Here is a 15,616-nt window from a genome sequence, read left to right on the forward strand (position 1 = left end):
TGATTAACCAACTACTTATCAGTTCCTTGCTCAACTAGTTATTAAATGTATATGCATCTGATCTTGTTACTATTACTACCCCTGTGTGTATGTGTGTGTCCAGTAGCTCTTGTAATAGTGTGTTGTGTGTGTGTCCAGTAGTATTGTCACTGATCTTGTCACTATTACTACCTCTGTGTGCGCATGTCCACAGGTCTCTAGTGGCATTGTCACTGATCTTGTCATTATTACTATTCAAGCCAGCTCCCCTGTACATACTGGATGAGGTGGATGCTGCACTAGACTTGTCCCACACACAAAATGTTGGTCAGATGATCAAGACTCATTTCAAACACTCTCAGTTCATTGTGGTCTCTCTAAAGGATGGCATGTTCACTAATGCTAATGTGTTGTTCAAGACAAAATTTGTTGATGGAAAATCAACCGTCACTCGTTTCCTTAATCCTAAGGTGGCTGCAGTAACTGCCAGTGACAAGAAACACAAGAAGGGTACCACACAAGGCAAGAGAACTGTAGTCAAATAACAATTAAATAAATCATTAATAATTGTTGTTAAGGTTGTTGTTCTGTTGTTGACTTGATATCCTATTAACAACAGGTGTAATGTTAGCTACTAAAGTATTTTTGTACCAAGAGGTCATGAGTAAGGTCACCATTAATAGGTCTATTGATGATAGAGAAGTGTTGACAAGCCTTTACATTCTGTCTGATACCAGCCAGATATATGGCCTCTTGGTACAGTTACTTACTATCAAATAAATCATCTTCAGTTTTTGATAAGAATCATCAATAGTGTTATTGACGATCACATGATCAAATATCCCAGGGGTACTAGCTGTGAAGTACATAATTATGAGTATTTAGTATTTCAATTATATTTACCAAATTCTAATTCCTCTTTAGCAATAGTCAGTCTTCTTTGTACACTCTCTTCACTATCAGTACCTCGACCTTTAAGTCTCTGCTCCTGTACAGAATACCACTCTAGTAATTTATGATAGATCTAACAACTGTCTACTCACTGATACAATATTGGCTGCTTATGACATAGTACCCCACATTGCATTGTTATATATTGCAAAAACCTGTAATGAGGTGGTCTAATGAGATCATAAAGTATATGTAAACCTTAGCTGTGTTCGGGACCTACTTGACATGGTCACTATAATGAGGTGGTCTTATTAATGAGGTCATGAAGTACACCTTAGCTATGTTTGGGACCTACTTGACATGGTCACTATAATGAAGTGGTCTTATTAATGAGGTCATGAAGTACACCTTAGCTACCATATAGCCTAAATATTTAAATTTTTTGGTGTTGAGCAATGTTACCTAATTAAATTTTTTTTTTGCAAATGCTCCCAAAATGTATTAGACTATATGTGACTGGATCTGCAAAAACCCAACACAATCGTGCATATTTTTTTTGAATTCCTGTTTTAAATATTTGATCTACTTTGCCAAGTGTACCCTCTGGTAAAATTTCAGCCTCGTGTGCCAATAACTTTTGGAGTTACAGCCCTACAAAGTAGCAACAACAGAAAGATAGATTTATACAGCAAGAATGGGGAAGGTAAATTTTACGGACGCTTACTATAACGGTTGTAACTTACGAAGTAGCTAGTGTAGCTCATGATTGTCACTGACTGCTTTGTGAGGTCTTTTGTGTACAGTCAAGTAGTTGAAAACTGGCTGTTGTAGAGGTGATTAACTAATTGGGGGAAGGACTATATAGTCACATGGCTGTTATACTAAGGTGACTATTCATTGATTATTGGTCACCCAAAAATTAATATGATGGTCTGTACTGGCACTATAGCAGTTTAGCTGGGTTGGTTAATTGAATTCATCCCATTTGCAATTGAATTCGTTGGTTTTGCAATTGATGTCGTCACTTTTGCATTAGAATTCATCACATTTGCACAAGAATTTGTCTAACAGCTACTCCATGATCTTGTTGAAGTACAACTGTTGTAAACAACTCTTTATAAGGCGATAATTCTGCTACGGCTTCTTCTTCGGCAACATTCACAATTGTGCTTCGCCATTGGCGATGGGTGTGGTCACTCGCAAACAAGCTAATCAACTTGTCAGACAGTTAACGGCTTCACGTATAACCAGCTTCAATTACTCTCTAGTGTTTCAAGTGGTATTCTCCATGGCAAAAATGATTCACCTCATGATGAGCGGCTGGTTTCTTGCAGTCAATGTAGTTATGACGAATTCTTGTGCAAACGCAACTAATTCTAATGCAAAAGCAACTAAATCAATTGCAAAACCAATGAATTCAATTGCAAATGGGACGAATTCTACTGCAAAGGCAATGAATTCTACTGCTAAAGGGACAAAGTCAATTGCAAAACCTGTGACTATACACTTGGTTGGGCCTATGAGGGTAAGAGTACACAAGTACTTTATTACTTTGCTAACTAGATAATAAAGAATGCATATTGCTTCAATGGTTAATTCATCATGAGCTTACCAGGAACCTGTCGAAAGATGGGACAGGAGCCTTTGTAAAGAGGTGCCTGCCTAACTCAATATCATATCTCCATAAAGCAGCCATAGACCACAAACCAAAATTTGACAAAGGTTAAATGCAAAAACCAACATAACAGATGGACATTTATTGTGTGTACATTAGTGACATCAGTGACATCATCAAGTGTAAATTACATCATAGTATATACTAACGGATGATGTAAACACTCTCTGGACAGGACACTAACTAATGCAGCACTCTTACAAGTGTTACAAGGTACCATCAACATGACCACTACACAAACACTTGTTACAATAACCCTGAGGGGCAAAGACTTGTTATAGTCAATTGCAAATGTAATTGAACAATTCACACACTTGATTTTCAAACATGATCATGACATGAACTCTTACATGCAGTGCTCTAATGTGAATAACTACCTCGGTATGTCCCTGGCATTGTCTAACAATATAAGAAGGCGAATAAGGAAACAGCTCACGCATTCAAGCAATCACGTGTGCGAATTGTTCAATTGTATTCGCAAGCAGCCTGAAATTGACTGTACGATAACCCTGAGGGTTACTACTCACCAGTACTTCCAATGACGGTGGCTTCACTAACACATACACTGGATTAAGATCCGTCTTCTTTAGGCTGCGGACTCCCTATAATGGTTAATGGTGTTTAAATATAGCCAATCAGAACACAGCATGCAAAAAAGGGGAGGGAAATTGGTGCCAGTGTACATTAGCATAGAGATGTCCTGTATTAGAAACATTTCACAATGCAAAATCATTACTATATGAATATTGGGGACAACAACCACCATCCCTATTACCTGCATGTCAATATCTAGTACACAAACTTTTCCCTGCTCCTTCACATCTGCTACTGCTTGCTTACTACAAGGGGAGGAGCTAAGGATCACATGGTCTCACATGAGCAGTCCTCACCTGGTGCCATACATATTCCCAGAGAAAACAGCATGTTCTATGAAGTCTCCTTTATCTACCTTAGCTTGCATGTCATCCTTCGTTGTGAAATGATATTCTAACACATACAATTGTCATAGCTACAACACACACCATCTATAGGTGATAACTTACCCTTTCCATCCACTTCCCCTGGTCGTGGTTTTCGGGTGGTATCTAAGAAATCATACAAGTGTTACCACAGCAGTCATACAAACGCAGAAACGAAGTGCTAACCAATTACCATTATCACCTAGGCTGCATCACAGATTTATAACCCCAGGGTACGAATTAACGCTACAAATTATCATCTTACGCGATACACTGAATCCCAGTTCCCCGGGGAACTCCGCGAATAACTTCTTCAATAGTGTACTCTTGCCCGACCCAGATGGGCCAGCCATTACGAGCGGTCTACACCGATCTATTGAACATTATGACCTAACTCAGAAACTAATAAAACAAAATTACCTTTAGCAGATTTGTTCACTTGCGATTGGTGCATAGCTAAAGCGAGAAGCTGTATACGGAGCACAACTAGTTATACTAACCTCTTGCTGCTTGATATACTACTAACCCGACCAGCGCGCTGACACCCGCGAATACTGCAACCCTATCACAGCACGTGATGTCATTAACATTGGCGGGTAGATTGGTTGCAGTACCTCCGTTCCGTTGTCTTTAGGTGGAGTGTCCGCTCTTTAGAGTGCAGCCAATTAGAATATCGCACCGTCCTTTGTACCAACGAGCCCTGCAGGAACATCTATTATCCTAATTATAGCGCACCTGTCAATACCACAATCGAATATTACGCTATAAAGGGCGTGTACTGGTAAGATGCGGATGAGATTGCAGGTTAGCGCGAGGTTTATTAATCGGTTTAGATCGCTGTTATTTGTTAGGCGCTAAAATCGTGTACGGACACACCCCTGCACGTAACCAAACACTTGGACCTGTCCAACAAAGAGATCGGTGAGATCACGTGTGCTAGGAGTAGTTGATAACGTTACCATGGTTGCAGTTGCCATAGAGGGCTTACATCACTGCCCCTCATTGGAGAGTTTAGTATTAAGATGTAATCATATTGACATGTTATGTAACCTTGACTACTGTCGTAACCTATGGCAACTGGACCTCACTGGTAATAGGGTAAGTCATTGACCACACCCATCTCTAATTTATCCAATCAAATAACAGGTGAAGAGTCTGCTAGGAATGTCACAGTTCCCAGCACTTGGTGGTCTACACATGGCATATAATGAGGTGACATGGAGGGAACTAAACAGGCTGCGTCATATGCATATACTTAGTCTGACGTTGCTAGGCAACCCTCAGCTTGACTCTGATCCAAATTGTAAGAATGGTACAGTCTGATTGGTTGTAATATTGTATTGTAATAGATCGACAACATGTGATTAGTATGTTGCCGCATGTCTGGATGTTAGATGGTGTGCTTATAACTGGTTAGTAATCTCCATGACAACCGGTGGTAGTTATAATGGTGATGTCACTGTAGCTAAGGAGAGATTAAAGGTCAACAAATTCTTTAAACACTCAAAGAACTCGACGAGACCAGTGGTAAGCTAGTGATTATGTTGTCATGAACAAACAATATCTGCGATGGGACAAGATGGCCTTGCAGCTCAGTAGGGCTTCATTTAGGGGTGGGGGGAGCACTTGACCTAAATATTTAACAAAGGGTAGCTAAAAATGCACCAGAAACAAATTTGAAAGAGTCACAAAATTTCCAGACCAGGTGGTGACTTGATCCACAGACAAGGCAAGTGGCTGAGGAGTCATGTTTGATAAAACAGTTACATGTGTATAGCTAGACCAAACTAGTGTGTTAAAAATTGTAATGATCCAAGCAATAAAAAGTAGTGAAACAAGATCTATGAATGGAGGCAGGAGCTTATGAGGCAGTGAAGGAGCATGAAACTTGCGCTGCCTGCCGAGTGCCATCGAAATCCAAATTCATTAGCGATTAGTTTCCATATAAGGAAAGCAAAATCTCATTAGTCGATGCCGTATACTAATTGTGCATGACACTCGTAGCAATTTATTCAAAAAACGTGACGTATTTTGTATTGTGATGGAACCGAGTTTCATGCTCCTTCGGCAGCTCATAAGCTCCTAATGGAGGTAATATAACATAGCTCTGTTACTTTAATTTTGAAAAAAAAATTATGACATGCCAATGTAGAGATTTTCCCTATGTTTTAATAATTATTTCACTATTTGGATCCCTACTTCTTAATTTTTAAATTTGTACTAGTTGGATTACTAATAAACATTTGACTGCTCTATTAGAGTTTGGCCTCCATGGCCCCCTCATCTCCCTGCTTATTATACTAGTCCTACTTCTTTAGCCATAAATATCTGTGTATGGTATTGCAGAGGTCATGAAATTGGCGGTATCACAAACAGACAGGTTCTGATGCATTGTTCTAGTGACATAAATGTACTGGTCACATGATTTTAACCAATGGGATGCTTTTTTACAGTTTGCACATTTGCTTGCCTTTCATTGGTGCAATGTTCAAATGAGATCATGTGATCCTATAGTGGTGTAAGAGTGCTATGGACAACTTTGTTCCCACGACAATGAAGAACTTGTTTGTACAAGGAAAGTTCGGACTAAAGGTACACCACACAATGTGGAATATTCTTATTATTCCACACCACAGACAGCTGAGATGATGCAACAATTCCCTATCAACTACAAGCATTCTACAGGTGAGGTTACCATAGTAACTAGATCCACTATTCAAATGTTAGTACAGAGCTAGATCAGAGGAGACTGGCCTACCTTGCCCGAGGCATGGAAGAACAAGTTAAATTGGAAACTAAGTACGTGTGGTTAGTTGTGATTAATCTGGATCATGTGATCCATGTAGGTGTGGCACACCCCTCGGACTACAACTTATAATAGCCAATCGGAATGAAGAATCTGCTGTGGACCAGTGTAATATGTTACTGTTATTGTTATTGGTTAGTTTGTCTTGTCATGGAGACCACTCTAGTGTTAATCATAGGCTTCATTGAGATATAAGATTCCACCAGTTGCCATGGCAGCAGCCTATAATACTGCTAGGCTAGACCAAATATGGTAAGATGATATTCTATTGGTAGTTTGATTATTGTAGTCCATTAATCAAGTGATGGTACAGTCCATATTGAGAAGTTGTCGTATGAAGCACAGCTTAGTATGGCTTCCCTGCTGCTAAGCGCAGTTGCTATGGACCAAGAATACAATACAGGATTGCCAACTCAGCTGTTTGATAGCGTTATGGCAACCTTTCAAACCATTCAACGACAATTCCATGCTGAACGTGCTAACAGGTACTTCCCTTCTATACAAGGATCATGTGATCCTCCTAACAGGTCACCATGGAAACTGACCCATCAACAAAAGGAACATGAAATGCGGTAGGGATCACTTGATGTGGACATGTGATCAATCATGATATCCATAGTAACGAGAATGTGCTAGCATCAGAAGTTGTTCAGATGTTCTGTTTAGTGCCCACCATAATAGATATGTTGTTACATCAGTCCCACCCAGGTGAGTAGTAATGTCTTTGTAACCACTTATTGTTGTCTTGGTAACCATGTACTGTTGCCTTATTGTTGTATTTGTAATCAGTTAGTGTATGTATGGGACCCCATCACTGGTGTTCTCTTATAGCTTAAATTGTATGTAGTTGTGTATCATGTGTAAGAGGGGAATAGGGAGGGGGATTCCAAGGGGTTCAGGAACCCTCCCTATAAAATTTAGACTTATGGAAGCAGGACCCTAACACACCATTGTGGAAGGACAAAATGAGTGTGTAATAGTGTAATGGCACTGCACAACAATTAATAAAGCTTGCATTCATCTCTCAGGGAAGGATTTACAGAGGTAACATGAGCTCTCTTCAAGGCCTCTTGCAAACTTTGCTAAAAAAAAGATTGATATACTCTAATAGAGCAGTCATGTATACTCTAATAGAACATGCATGTAAATAATGCATGTGTGTAGTTTTAGTAGAGACATGTTAGTAAGAATAGTTGAAGAACCAGTCCTTGTGCCGTAATGGGGCACCCCATCCCGTTACACATACTAAGGAAACGTCAGTCTCGGTTATTTCTTGTCCAGCTTACTGCTAAGGCACAAATAACCATGGTTCCATTATCTGGCCCATTGAGTTTAGTTGTTAACAAGACATCCCCAGGGGTGAGGTACCAGCTAGTTTGGCTGTTGTTACAGTTACGAGTTGTAAGATGTTGGATGAAGTGAATGTTCCATCCCTCCTCCCAGTAATGACTGGAGTGTGGCATATCTGTACTGGTTTATAATGGTGTAAACTGTTGCTACTAGTAACAATTCTTGCTGCAGAGGAATAACATTCACATTGCCCCAATAGTTACTGTCATCATGAAATGTTCTATCATCCTATATATAACTTGAGTGCTGCTGTTTAGTAGCACTTGGCCACGTTGTTGGCAAGTGATCAAGTTATGCCAAATCAATTCTTGTTGAACAAACTACACAATATTGTTTACCTGGAGTTATGAATGTCAGTAGTCCCTTCCCGTGAGCTTGTTGTGAGCACCTCTTTGCTATACAGGGACAATGTGTCTAATCCAGGAGGTTAGGATATAATGTGTGGGACCTTAACTTGCACAAGTTAGTGTAGTAGTGGCTATTTTATTAGAGTGGCCAACCACTGTGAGTGTGGTACACTTTGTACTGTACATTGTTTACACTGCAGTTGTGACTTTCTGTACCCCTTATTGATGTGTAGTTTGATATTGTTGGGCTTTCTTGCCAATATATCACCCAAAAAAAGCCTCACATTCCTTTGTAATGGCTTGGCAACAGTGCTTAGGCATAAGTCTTCAGGACAACCCTAATAGTAGAGCGGCTAAGTGAAAAGATCATTCACTTTTTGATAAAGCATCAAACTTGGTACAACATTTGCTTAATTCATCATATTAGATACAGTGCCATTAAAATTACCAATCATATCATGCTCAAAGAACCTGAAAAGTAAAATCAGTAGAAAATGTATTGGAGAAGCCATAAAAGTACTCTGAGCTGGCTCAATAGTAAATATACTGAAACTTTGCACCTTAATAGACAAACAAGGGATGGTCATATCCAAAAGCTGATCAAGTCCATCCAGGCTATTAGCTTGCCATGTTAAGGAGCACTGAGGGTCATGGTATATGAAGCCATAGATGTGTAATATATTATTTCTACTGGATCATACCTGTACTTTTAACACTGAAATATTGGCTCCATTGAAAGTGTTTAAAAACAGGTTATTTTACCACATTTTCTGATTACACCTGTAAATTTGAGATACATTCATGCTTTTTAAGCAAAAATGATGGCTTTGAGTGCACTTGTATGGTTTCCCGACCAGCTAGAAATGGAACCTAGTTTTAAATTTTTTTAAACATGCCCTAAGGCAATGATTTTGACATGGCACCATATCTCAAATGATTTAGTATAACTTACTCAACTTCCACAGAAAATTTTATCTCAAAGTGAAACAATTTCATCAAAATTTGTTGCTTAGCCGCTCCACTATAAACCCTTCTGGTTGCTTCATTCTGAGACGTGTCATTTTGCCAACCACAGTACGTACAATGTACACATCACCATAGACTGCCTTTCTCCTCCTTTGTGTCCCAGTTCTTTTTGCTGACAATGCAAGGATTTGATTTGCAATAGCACAATATGGCTTCCCTATCACGTTACATATACCGTAATTGACCGGTTAATAGCTGCAGCTACTATGTCTTTCAGCAAGCAAAACCCTGCGGCTACTATGCAAAGGCGGCTACTATGAGCTTGTGTGGCAGCAGCCTGCAATAGCACAATATGGCTTCCCTATCAAGTTAGAAGCTCTAACTAAGCTTGTGTGGCAGCAGCCCACAGTGTTTATATGGATTCACAAGTGACTGACCTTGTTTAATCATCTGTCAATACTGTCATTCATTTTAACTTCTGTCAAAAACGCTATTTCATGGCTTAAAACAACTCCTTTGCCTGGTTTCTGCTTCAAACATGTCTAGTCAACACTTGCAACAGTATGTTCAGATACAAGCCGTGGCTCTTATCCGAGGGCAGCTTTTTTCACAATAACTCTAGGCTGTGGAGCGGCTACTATCTGGGGGCGGCTATTATACGAGCCATGGCTATTAACTGGTCCAATACGGTATTCAGTGACTGAGTTGATTGCAGAGACAATTCTCGTACTGTTCTTTGTTTGTAGTGCTGTGTAACAGGTGGGCATAGCTGAAAACAAAGTGTAATGGTCACTTCACTTTAGCTGAAAACAAAGTGTAATGGTCACTTCACTTTAGCCGAAAACAAAGTGTAATGGTCACTTCACTTTAGCCGAAAACAAAGTGTAATGGTCACTTCACTTTAGCCGAAAACAAAGTGTAATGGTCACTTCACTTTAGCCGAAAACAAAGTGTAATGGTCACTTCACTTTAGCCGAAAACAAAGTGTAATGGTCACTTCACTTTAGCCGAAAACAAAGTGTAATGGTCACTTCACTTTAGCCGAAAACAAAGTGTAATGGTCACTTCACTTTAGCCGAAAACAAAGTGTAATGGTCACTTCACTTTAGCCGAAAACAAAGTGTAATGGTCACTTCACTTTAGCCGAAAACAAAGTGTAATGGTCACTTCACTTTAGCCGAAAACAAAGTGTAATAGTTCACTTTTCAGTAATTGATTGTTGGGACGTACATTCATACACAATAGTTGGTGTACTAAGTAGTTTCTACATATGATGTTTACCTTTCTGACAACAAAGAGAAATGCGATTTAAATCCAACATGGAATTGTATGCACTTTCAGTTTTAAACTTAACTCTCTACCGTTTACCCGGAAATTGTGTATTTTCCAGTCATGTAAAATTTCATGGTAGCTAACCATGAAAACCATGAAAATTGCGTACTACAAAAATTTCCAAGTATACAGTATTATGTGTAGTGATATATGTACAACAACAACAGAACTTGAGTGTTTAATAAGAAATGAAAATTTAGAGCCATTTTTCTTACTCACTCATTTAGCTCCGTAGTTCCCTTAGTTACACGTCACTTGTCAACTTTACCCAATTGTCAGTAACAGTGGTACTAGACTATGATGTAATTTATAGTTGATCATGTGATCCATTTTTGTTGTAGGAATAGTAAAGCTGGTTACTGTAGCAACAAAGAACCTCCAAGTGATGGATACTTTGGTCTCCATAGCAACCTCCTCACCATCTGATAAGGTTTGTAGTTTGCTATTGGAGTTGTTTCCATAGTAACTGTGTATCCTAGGAGCAACAAAATGTGGCTGCCTACTTGATGGACATCGTCAAACACAATGTGTTACCACGGAAACTGTCAAGTAATATACATCATGCAAATAAAAATTTTCAATTATAACTACAAAGCAACAACTACAAAGCTAATATATTATTGATATTTTGAAAGTTCTTGCACAGCATCTAGAAAACCCCCATAATAAGTACAAAGATCAAACAGTCCTGTGTCTCAATACATTTAACATCTTTATTGCAGGAAAATCATAAAAGGTATCCAGTGGGCGACACGATGCCATGACAGTTTCTCTAATAATATCAAGAGTACCCAATTGTATATATACTCCACTAGTATACACTATGCCACTAGTAGTATATACAGTACCCGAATGTGTATATACTCCACTAGTATACACTATGCCACTAGTAGTATATACAGTACCCGAATGTGTATATACTCCACTAGTATACACTATGCCACTAGTAGTATATACAGTACCCGAATGTGTATATACTCCACTAGTATACACTATGCCACTAGTAGTATATACAGTACCCGAATGTGTATATACTCCACTAGTATACACTATGCCACTAGTAGTATATACAATACCCGAATGTGTATACATACTCCACTAGTATACATTGTGGCATGACAGTCTTCTAGTATTGTATACAGTACCTGATTGTATACTCATAGCCATCGTATCATACAAACATTCATCAGTAGGGGAAGTCACCCCAACTTTATTTCAAAAGGACTTTAGTTCCTACAAGTCTAACAGAACAGTCATACATTAACAACAGCTCAGCTGCAACTGAAATTTTATTCATTTTGTCAACAGAAGGAGTAATAATTTGGTGTGTCATTGTCCCTTACATACCATATGACATAATATGTTGCAAGCTACCTGTAGTTTAATAAAGAAACATGTGATGTGATTGTAACATATCATCGTGAGTATGAAGGCTTTTAAAGATATCATATTTAGAACACATCATGACATATTGTGACATAAATGACATACTATCACGCATAAATGTTTGCACTGCAGGTAGACCAAGGCAGCGACGTCACTCTACCCCATCTATGGGGGGTCGTCATGACAACAATTTGTGTGCAACACGTGTCAAGTCTGCAGGAAATATGATTGGCTATAAGCCACGTCAAGGGAAGGGTGTGTCCATATCCATTGGCGATATAGTGTTGCTAGGCAATCAAGTAAGTTATCATGGTAATATGAACGGCTTATAATAATCATGACACAGGGACTGGTTGCCAAGGTGATGTCTGATCAAGAGAATCATCTTGTATTGCTGCAGACCCTATCAGGTTAGCTAGTGATTACCATAGCAACCAGTATACCTTGCTCTGCAGACACAAGAAGTCACTTCATGTATGTCAATGTGGATCAGTTGTCCTGGAACCATGGTAACAGTTGCTGGGAAACAGACATCAGATGGATGGACAGGTTGCTATAACAACATAGTGTAAATTATTTATTGGTTTGTTTACAGTTCTGTTGACATGGCAACACACTCGTCACAAAGTGTACTATCAGAAGAGGAGTTACCTAGTGGTTGTCATGGAGATGATAGCTCTGTGTTTCATGAGTCTACTGGTGATGTTGAGGTTGTTCTCATTGGTTACTATGGTGACCTGTAACTGGCTCAACAGGTTCCCAAGAGGAAGCTTTCATTATTGGTTGATATGAGCTCCAAGTCTATCGGTGATGTTGGCATAGTAACTGATGCTACTACTGTGGAATCAACTGACCAGCAACCACAGTAAGATCATGTGATCCAGTGCTATATATATATATATATAGTCCTGTGCCCAGACCCCACCCATTGCGTTGAGTAGGGTCTGGTGACAAATGCAAGAGTTTGGGCCCTACGCCATTTTTTCTTTCTGACCAATCAGACACTTTAATTCAGCTGTAATGCGATTTGATAGGCTAGAACAACAAAGATGGCCGACTGGAACCATGGATACAAATGCATAAAGAATATGGCGGCGAGCCCAAAAACGTAGCGTAAGTCACCAGACCTTACTCAACGCAGTGGGTGGGGTCTGGGCACAAGGACTATATTATATATCGTAAGATCATGTGATCCAGTGTATTATATATTGTGAGAACATGTGATCCAGTCATCATGTGTATTATACAAGCGATAATATTATATTGAATTTTAAGTAATATCAGAATCCTTTCTAGTCTCACTTCAGTAGTAGTGAAGTTGGAGTATGTGAGAATGTCACACCTGGCTGGTCAGGTTGTTTTTCTGCTCAAACATTTTTCAAAACTTTGTTGTACTTTACTGTTTATTAACAAACACAAACAAGTTTGGTATCAAATCGCTGAATGTTCCTGTAGCTATATGTCAGTATCAGATTGTTGAAAAGTCAGTGATGATGTGGTTGTATTCCATAATGTTGTATTTAGAAAATGGTATGCATAAAATCCTTTGATCTTCTCTTACCAGTGTTGGGTGTATCTCACACACTAAACGATATATATATATATATATATATATATATTAGATCAGATGTGACAAGTGAGGTATGATTTCACTTGAAATAATCGTGAATATTTGGATATTCAGAACCACCCTGGCAATGGCACAGTATCTGTGGTAACAATTGGTAATAATTTGTCTAACTCACTTGGCCCAACTGTAGATGCTGGTCATTCTAGGATAATTTCTTCATTTGACAAATCAACTTAATATTTTGGGCCATTTCTTTACCCTACATGAGCTGGACATCACAAAGAGTTATTACCATTTAGTTCACAATAGTTTTGGCTGTATGTGTAGTTTACCATACGGGATAGGGGGAACTATGCCTCCCACTTTCATTGGACGTTGTTTACAAGAAAAGATCAAGATACTCTAATAGAGCAGTCACTTTTTTCATAATTGTAAAAAGTAGCTACATGATGAATTACATGATGAATTACTCTCTCAGATCTTCTTAAAATGTGAAAATGTTTGTAAGGGTAAGCCCTCAATATCATCCATAATTGTAAATTAATTGTCAAAGATTTGGCACCCTCACTCTACTCCACCACTCCTATATATTCTATTATATTAGGTCACATTCTTCACAAGACACGCCCCCATCATTGCCGTCACTATGGAATGCTAAGAGCTCACAAGTCAGGGATCCCCCTTTATCAGCCGACCACAGGATACAGCAGCGGCATCAGCTGAAGAACAATGACCTTCACCTGGTGCAGCCCCACCCCCCTCCGACCTCTCCTGTGCACCAGACAAGTAGCCACACACCCCTAGCAGCTGTACAGCATGCATGGGGTCCTGTACACCCAACACCTTCCACCAGACACACACTAACCTCGTATAACAGGTTACTACACAGGAAACAACATGTCGTGAAAACCAGTCAGTCAAGTAAGTCTAGATTGCGTTGTCATGGTAACTTACTACTATCCCATAGTTGGAGGTGGAGCTGTGGTCCTGCAGACTAATGAGCCACACTCACCAGTATATTATGACAGAATGCCAGTGCACAGGGCTCAGACACTACTGTACAGTAAGCCATTCAAGTGGCTATCTGCTCCAAACACTGCTATAGGTAAATATGTGTGTTGTTAGACAAGGTTGATCACATGTCATAATGTTTGATTACACTACCTAATATGGCACCAGGTGTTAAAGGTTGTTATATATTAGCAAAAACAATGGCAGATCTCCTTAGAAGAGTTACATCACTTTGATATACCAGTAAGCCAAAATCAGTTTATTGCTCAAGGATTACTGATATTAAATACATAAAATTATCTTCTCTCTTTACTGTAAAACCAAACTCAAACTGTCATCCACAACCGTCGTGTTTAGTAAGTGATAATCGTTAAAATAGCTTTTGTAATAGTTTTCAAGACTTCACAACCTTCTGCAATGGCCTAAATGGTAAAATTCAACAGTGAAATACTCACTGAGAGGTGATTGTTTGATGTTATGTGTATACATCAACTAGTATATTATACTAGTTGACTTCCCTTGATGTGAACTTGCTCCCCTTGTGAGCTCCTCATCCCTGGAAAGTAATGTGTTGGGGGGGGGGGGGGTGTTATAACATAGATATATATAATTTGTCCTTTACGATATTTGGTATTGATCTGGTGTGAATAGTTCAGGATGAATGATATGTGACCAACCCAATTAATTTTGCATAATGGATTGTGTGATGTAGTGTTGTTCCATTTAGTGCCACCCACTCGTAAACTGGGGAACATGCTAAGTGTGACTGGATCATCGCTGCACTAAACAATTAGATTACAGCACATGTTGCTATAACAACTACTACATGATCTGATCAACAATAATTAGGGAATTTGTTAATGTCATTTTGGGCCACAGGAAATGACATGTACACAGAAGTTAGCAGTTGGGCAGGTGAACAGGATTTGCTCACATGCCAACCATTTACAGAAAGAGTGTTACCTTGTCAGTCTAATGGTTGTCTTGTTATATATGTTAGCTAATATTACCATAGCAACAGGTCTATTAGTCTTGTCATCTCACTATGTACCCCTAGTATCTATTGGAGCCCATGGATGCCACCTGTTCCTATGAATTATACATCACATTTATGCTACACTTCTAATCCTGCTGGATGGGATAATTTTGTGGGAATGTTACACCACACCAGAATGCTAAGCAATATTTAATGCCTGGAAGGTATGCAACATTTCATGGTTACAATATATTACAGTGCTGTACATGCGGATTGTGAATATATTCAGCTGCCACCATATTGGTGGCTATACATCAAAACAAAACAAATAGTTAAGGTATAACGGTGAACAAAAGTTATATATAACC

The 15,616-nt window shown here is 39.1% G+C and overlaps 3 protein-coding genes across 5 annotated transcripts in view; 2 read left to right on the forward strand and 1 right to left on the reverse strand.

The window, feature by feature from the left end:
* Positions 1-609, forward strand: part of LOC136255699 (structural maintenance of chromosomes protein 2-like) — a 90,520-nt gene extending 89,911 nt beyond the window's left edge. For both annotated transcript variants that reach the window (XM_066048511.1, XM_066048512.1), the window contains one exon: positions 194-609. In XM_066048511.1, the coding sequence (XP_065904583.1) occupies positions 194-524 (331 nt within the window). In that variant the 3' untranslated portion in view covers positions 525-609. The remainder of the gene's footprint in view (positions 1-193) is intronic.
* On the reverse strand, positions 502-4,278 carry LOC136255705 (guanylate kinase-like). 2 transcript variants are annotated; one of them, XM_066048526.1, is made up of 11 exons: positions 4,119-4,278; positions 4,005-4,066; positions 3,925-3,960; positions 3,770-3,877; positions 3,589-3,630; positions 3,436-3,532; positions 3,321-3,384; positions 3,073-3,147; positions 883-967; positions 750-835; positions 502-585 (listed from the first exon to the last, which is right to left on the reverse strand). In XM_066048526.1, exons 1-11 carry the CDS (start codon positions 4,214-4,216, stop codon positions 553-555), a joined length of 786 nt encoding a protein of 261 aa, XP_065904598.1. In that variant the 5' UTR covers positions 4,217-4,278; the 3' UTR covers positions 502-552. The 2 variants fall into 2 exon arrangements, with proteins under 2 accessions (XP_065904598.1, XP_065904599.1); XM_066048527.1 differs by having other exon boundaries at positions 502-664.
* LOC136255700 (uncharacterized) lies at positions 4,072-15,133 on the forward strand. Its single transcript, XM_066048514.1, has 24 exons — positions 4,072-4,308; positions 4,356-4,425; positions 4,475-4,602; positions 4,651-4,807; positions 4,854-4,916; positions 4,970-5,031; positions 6,019-6,096; positions 6,141-6,189; positions 6,237-6,303; positions 6,351-6,444; positions 6,489-6,562; positions 6,613-6,795; positions 6,838-6,882; positions 6,930-7,018; positions 10,647-10,735; positions 10,785-10,854; positions 11,824-11,990; positions 12,038-12,101; positions 12,147-12,240; positions 12,287-12,401; positions 12,447-12,556; positions 13,866-14,182; positions 14,229-14,366; positions 15,000-15,133. The coding sequence occupies exons 1-24, from the start codon at positions 4,291-4,293 to the stop codon at positions 15,056-15,058; spliced, it is 2,400 nt and encodes a 799-aa protein (XP_065904586.1). The 5' UTR covers positions 4,072-4,290; the 3' UTR covers positions 15,059-15,133.
* The last annotated feature ends 483 nt before the right edge of the window (positions 15,134-15,616 follow it).

This window comes from Dysidea avara, chromosome 5 (genome assembly GCF_963678975.1).
Source record: "Dysidea avara chromosome 5, odDysAvar1.4, whole genome shotgun sequence".
Lineage (NCBI taxonomy): Eukaryota > Metazoa > Porifera > Demospongiae > Dictyoceratida > Dysideidae > Dysidea > Dysidea avara.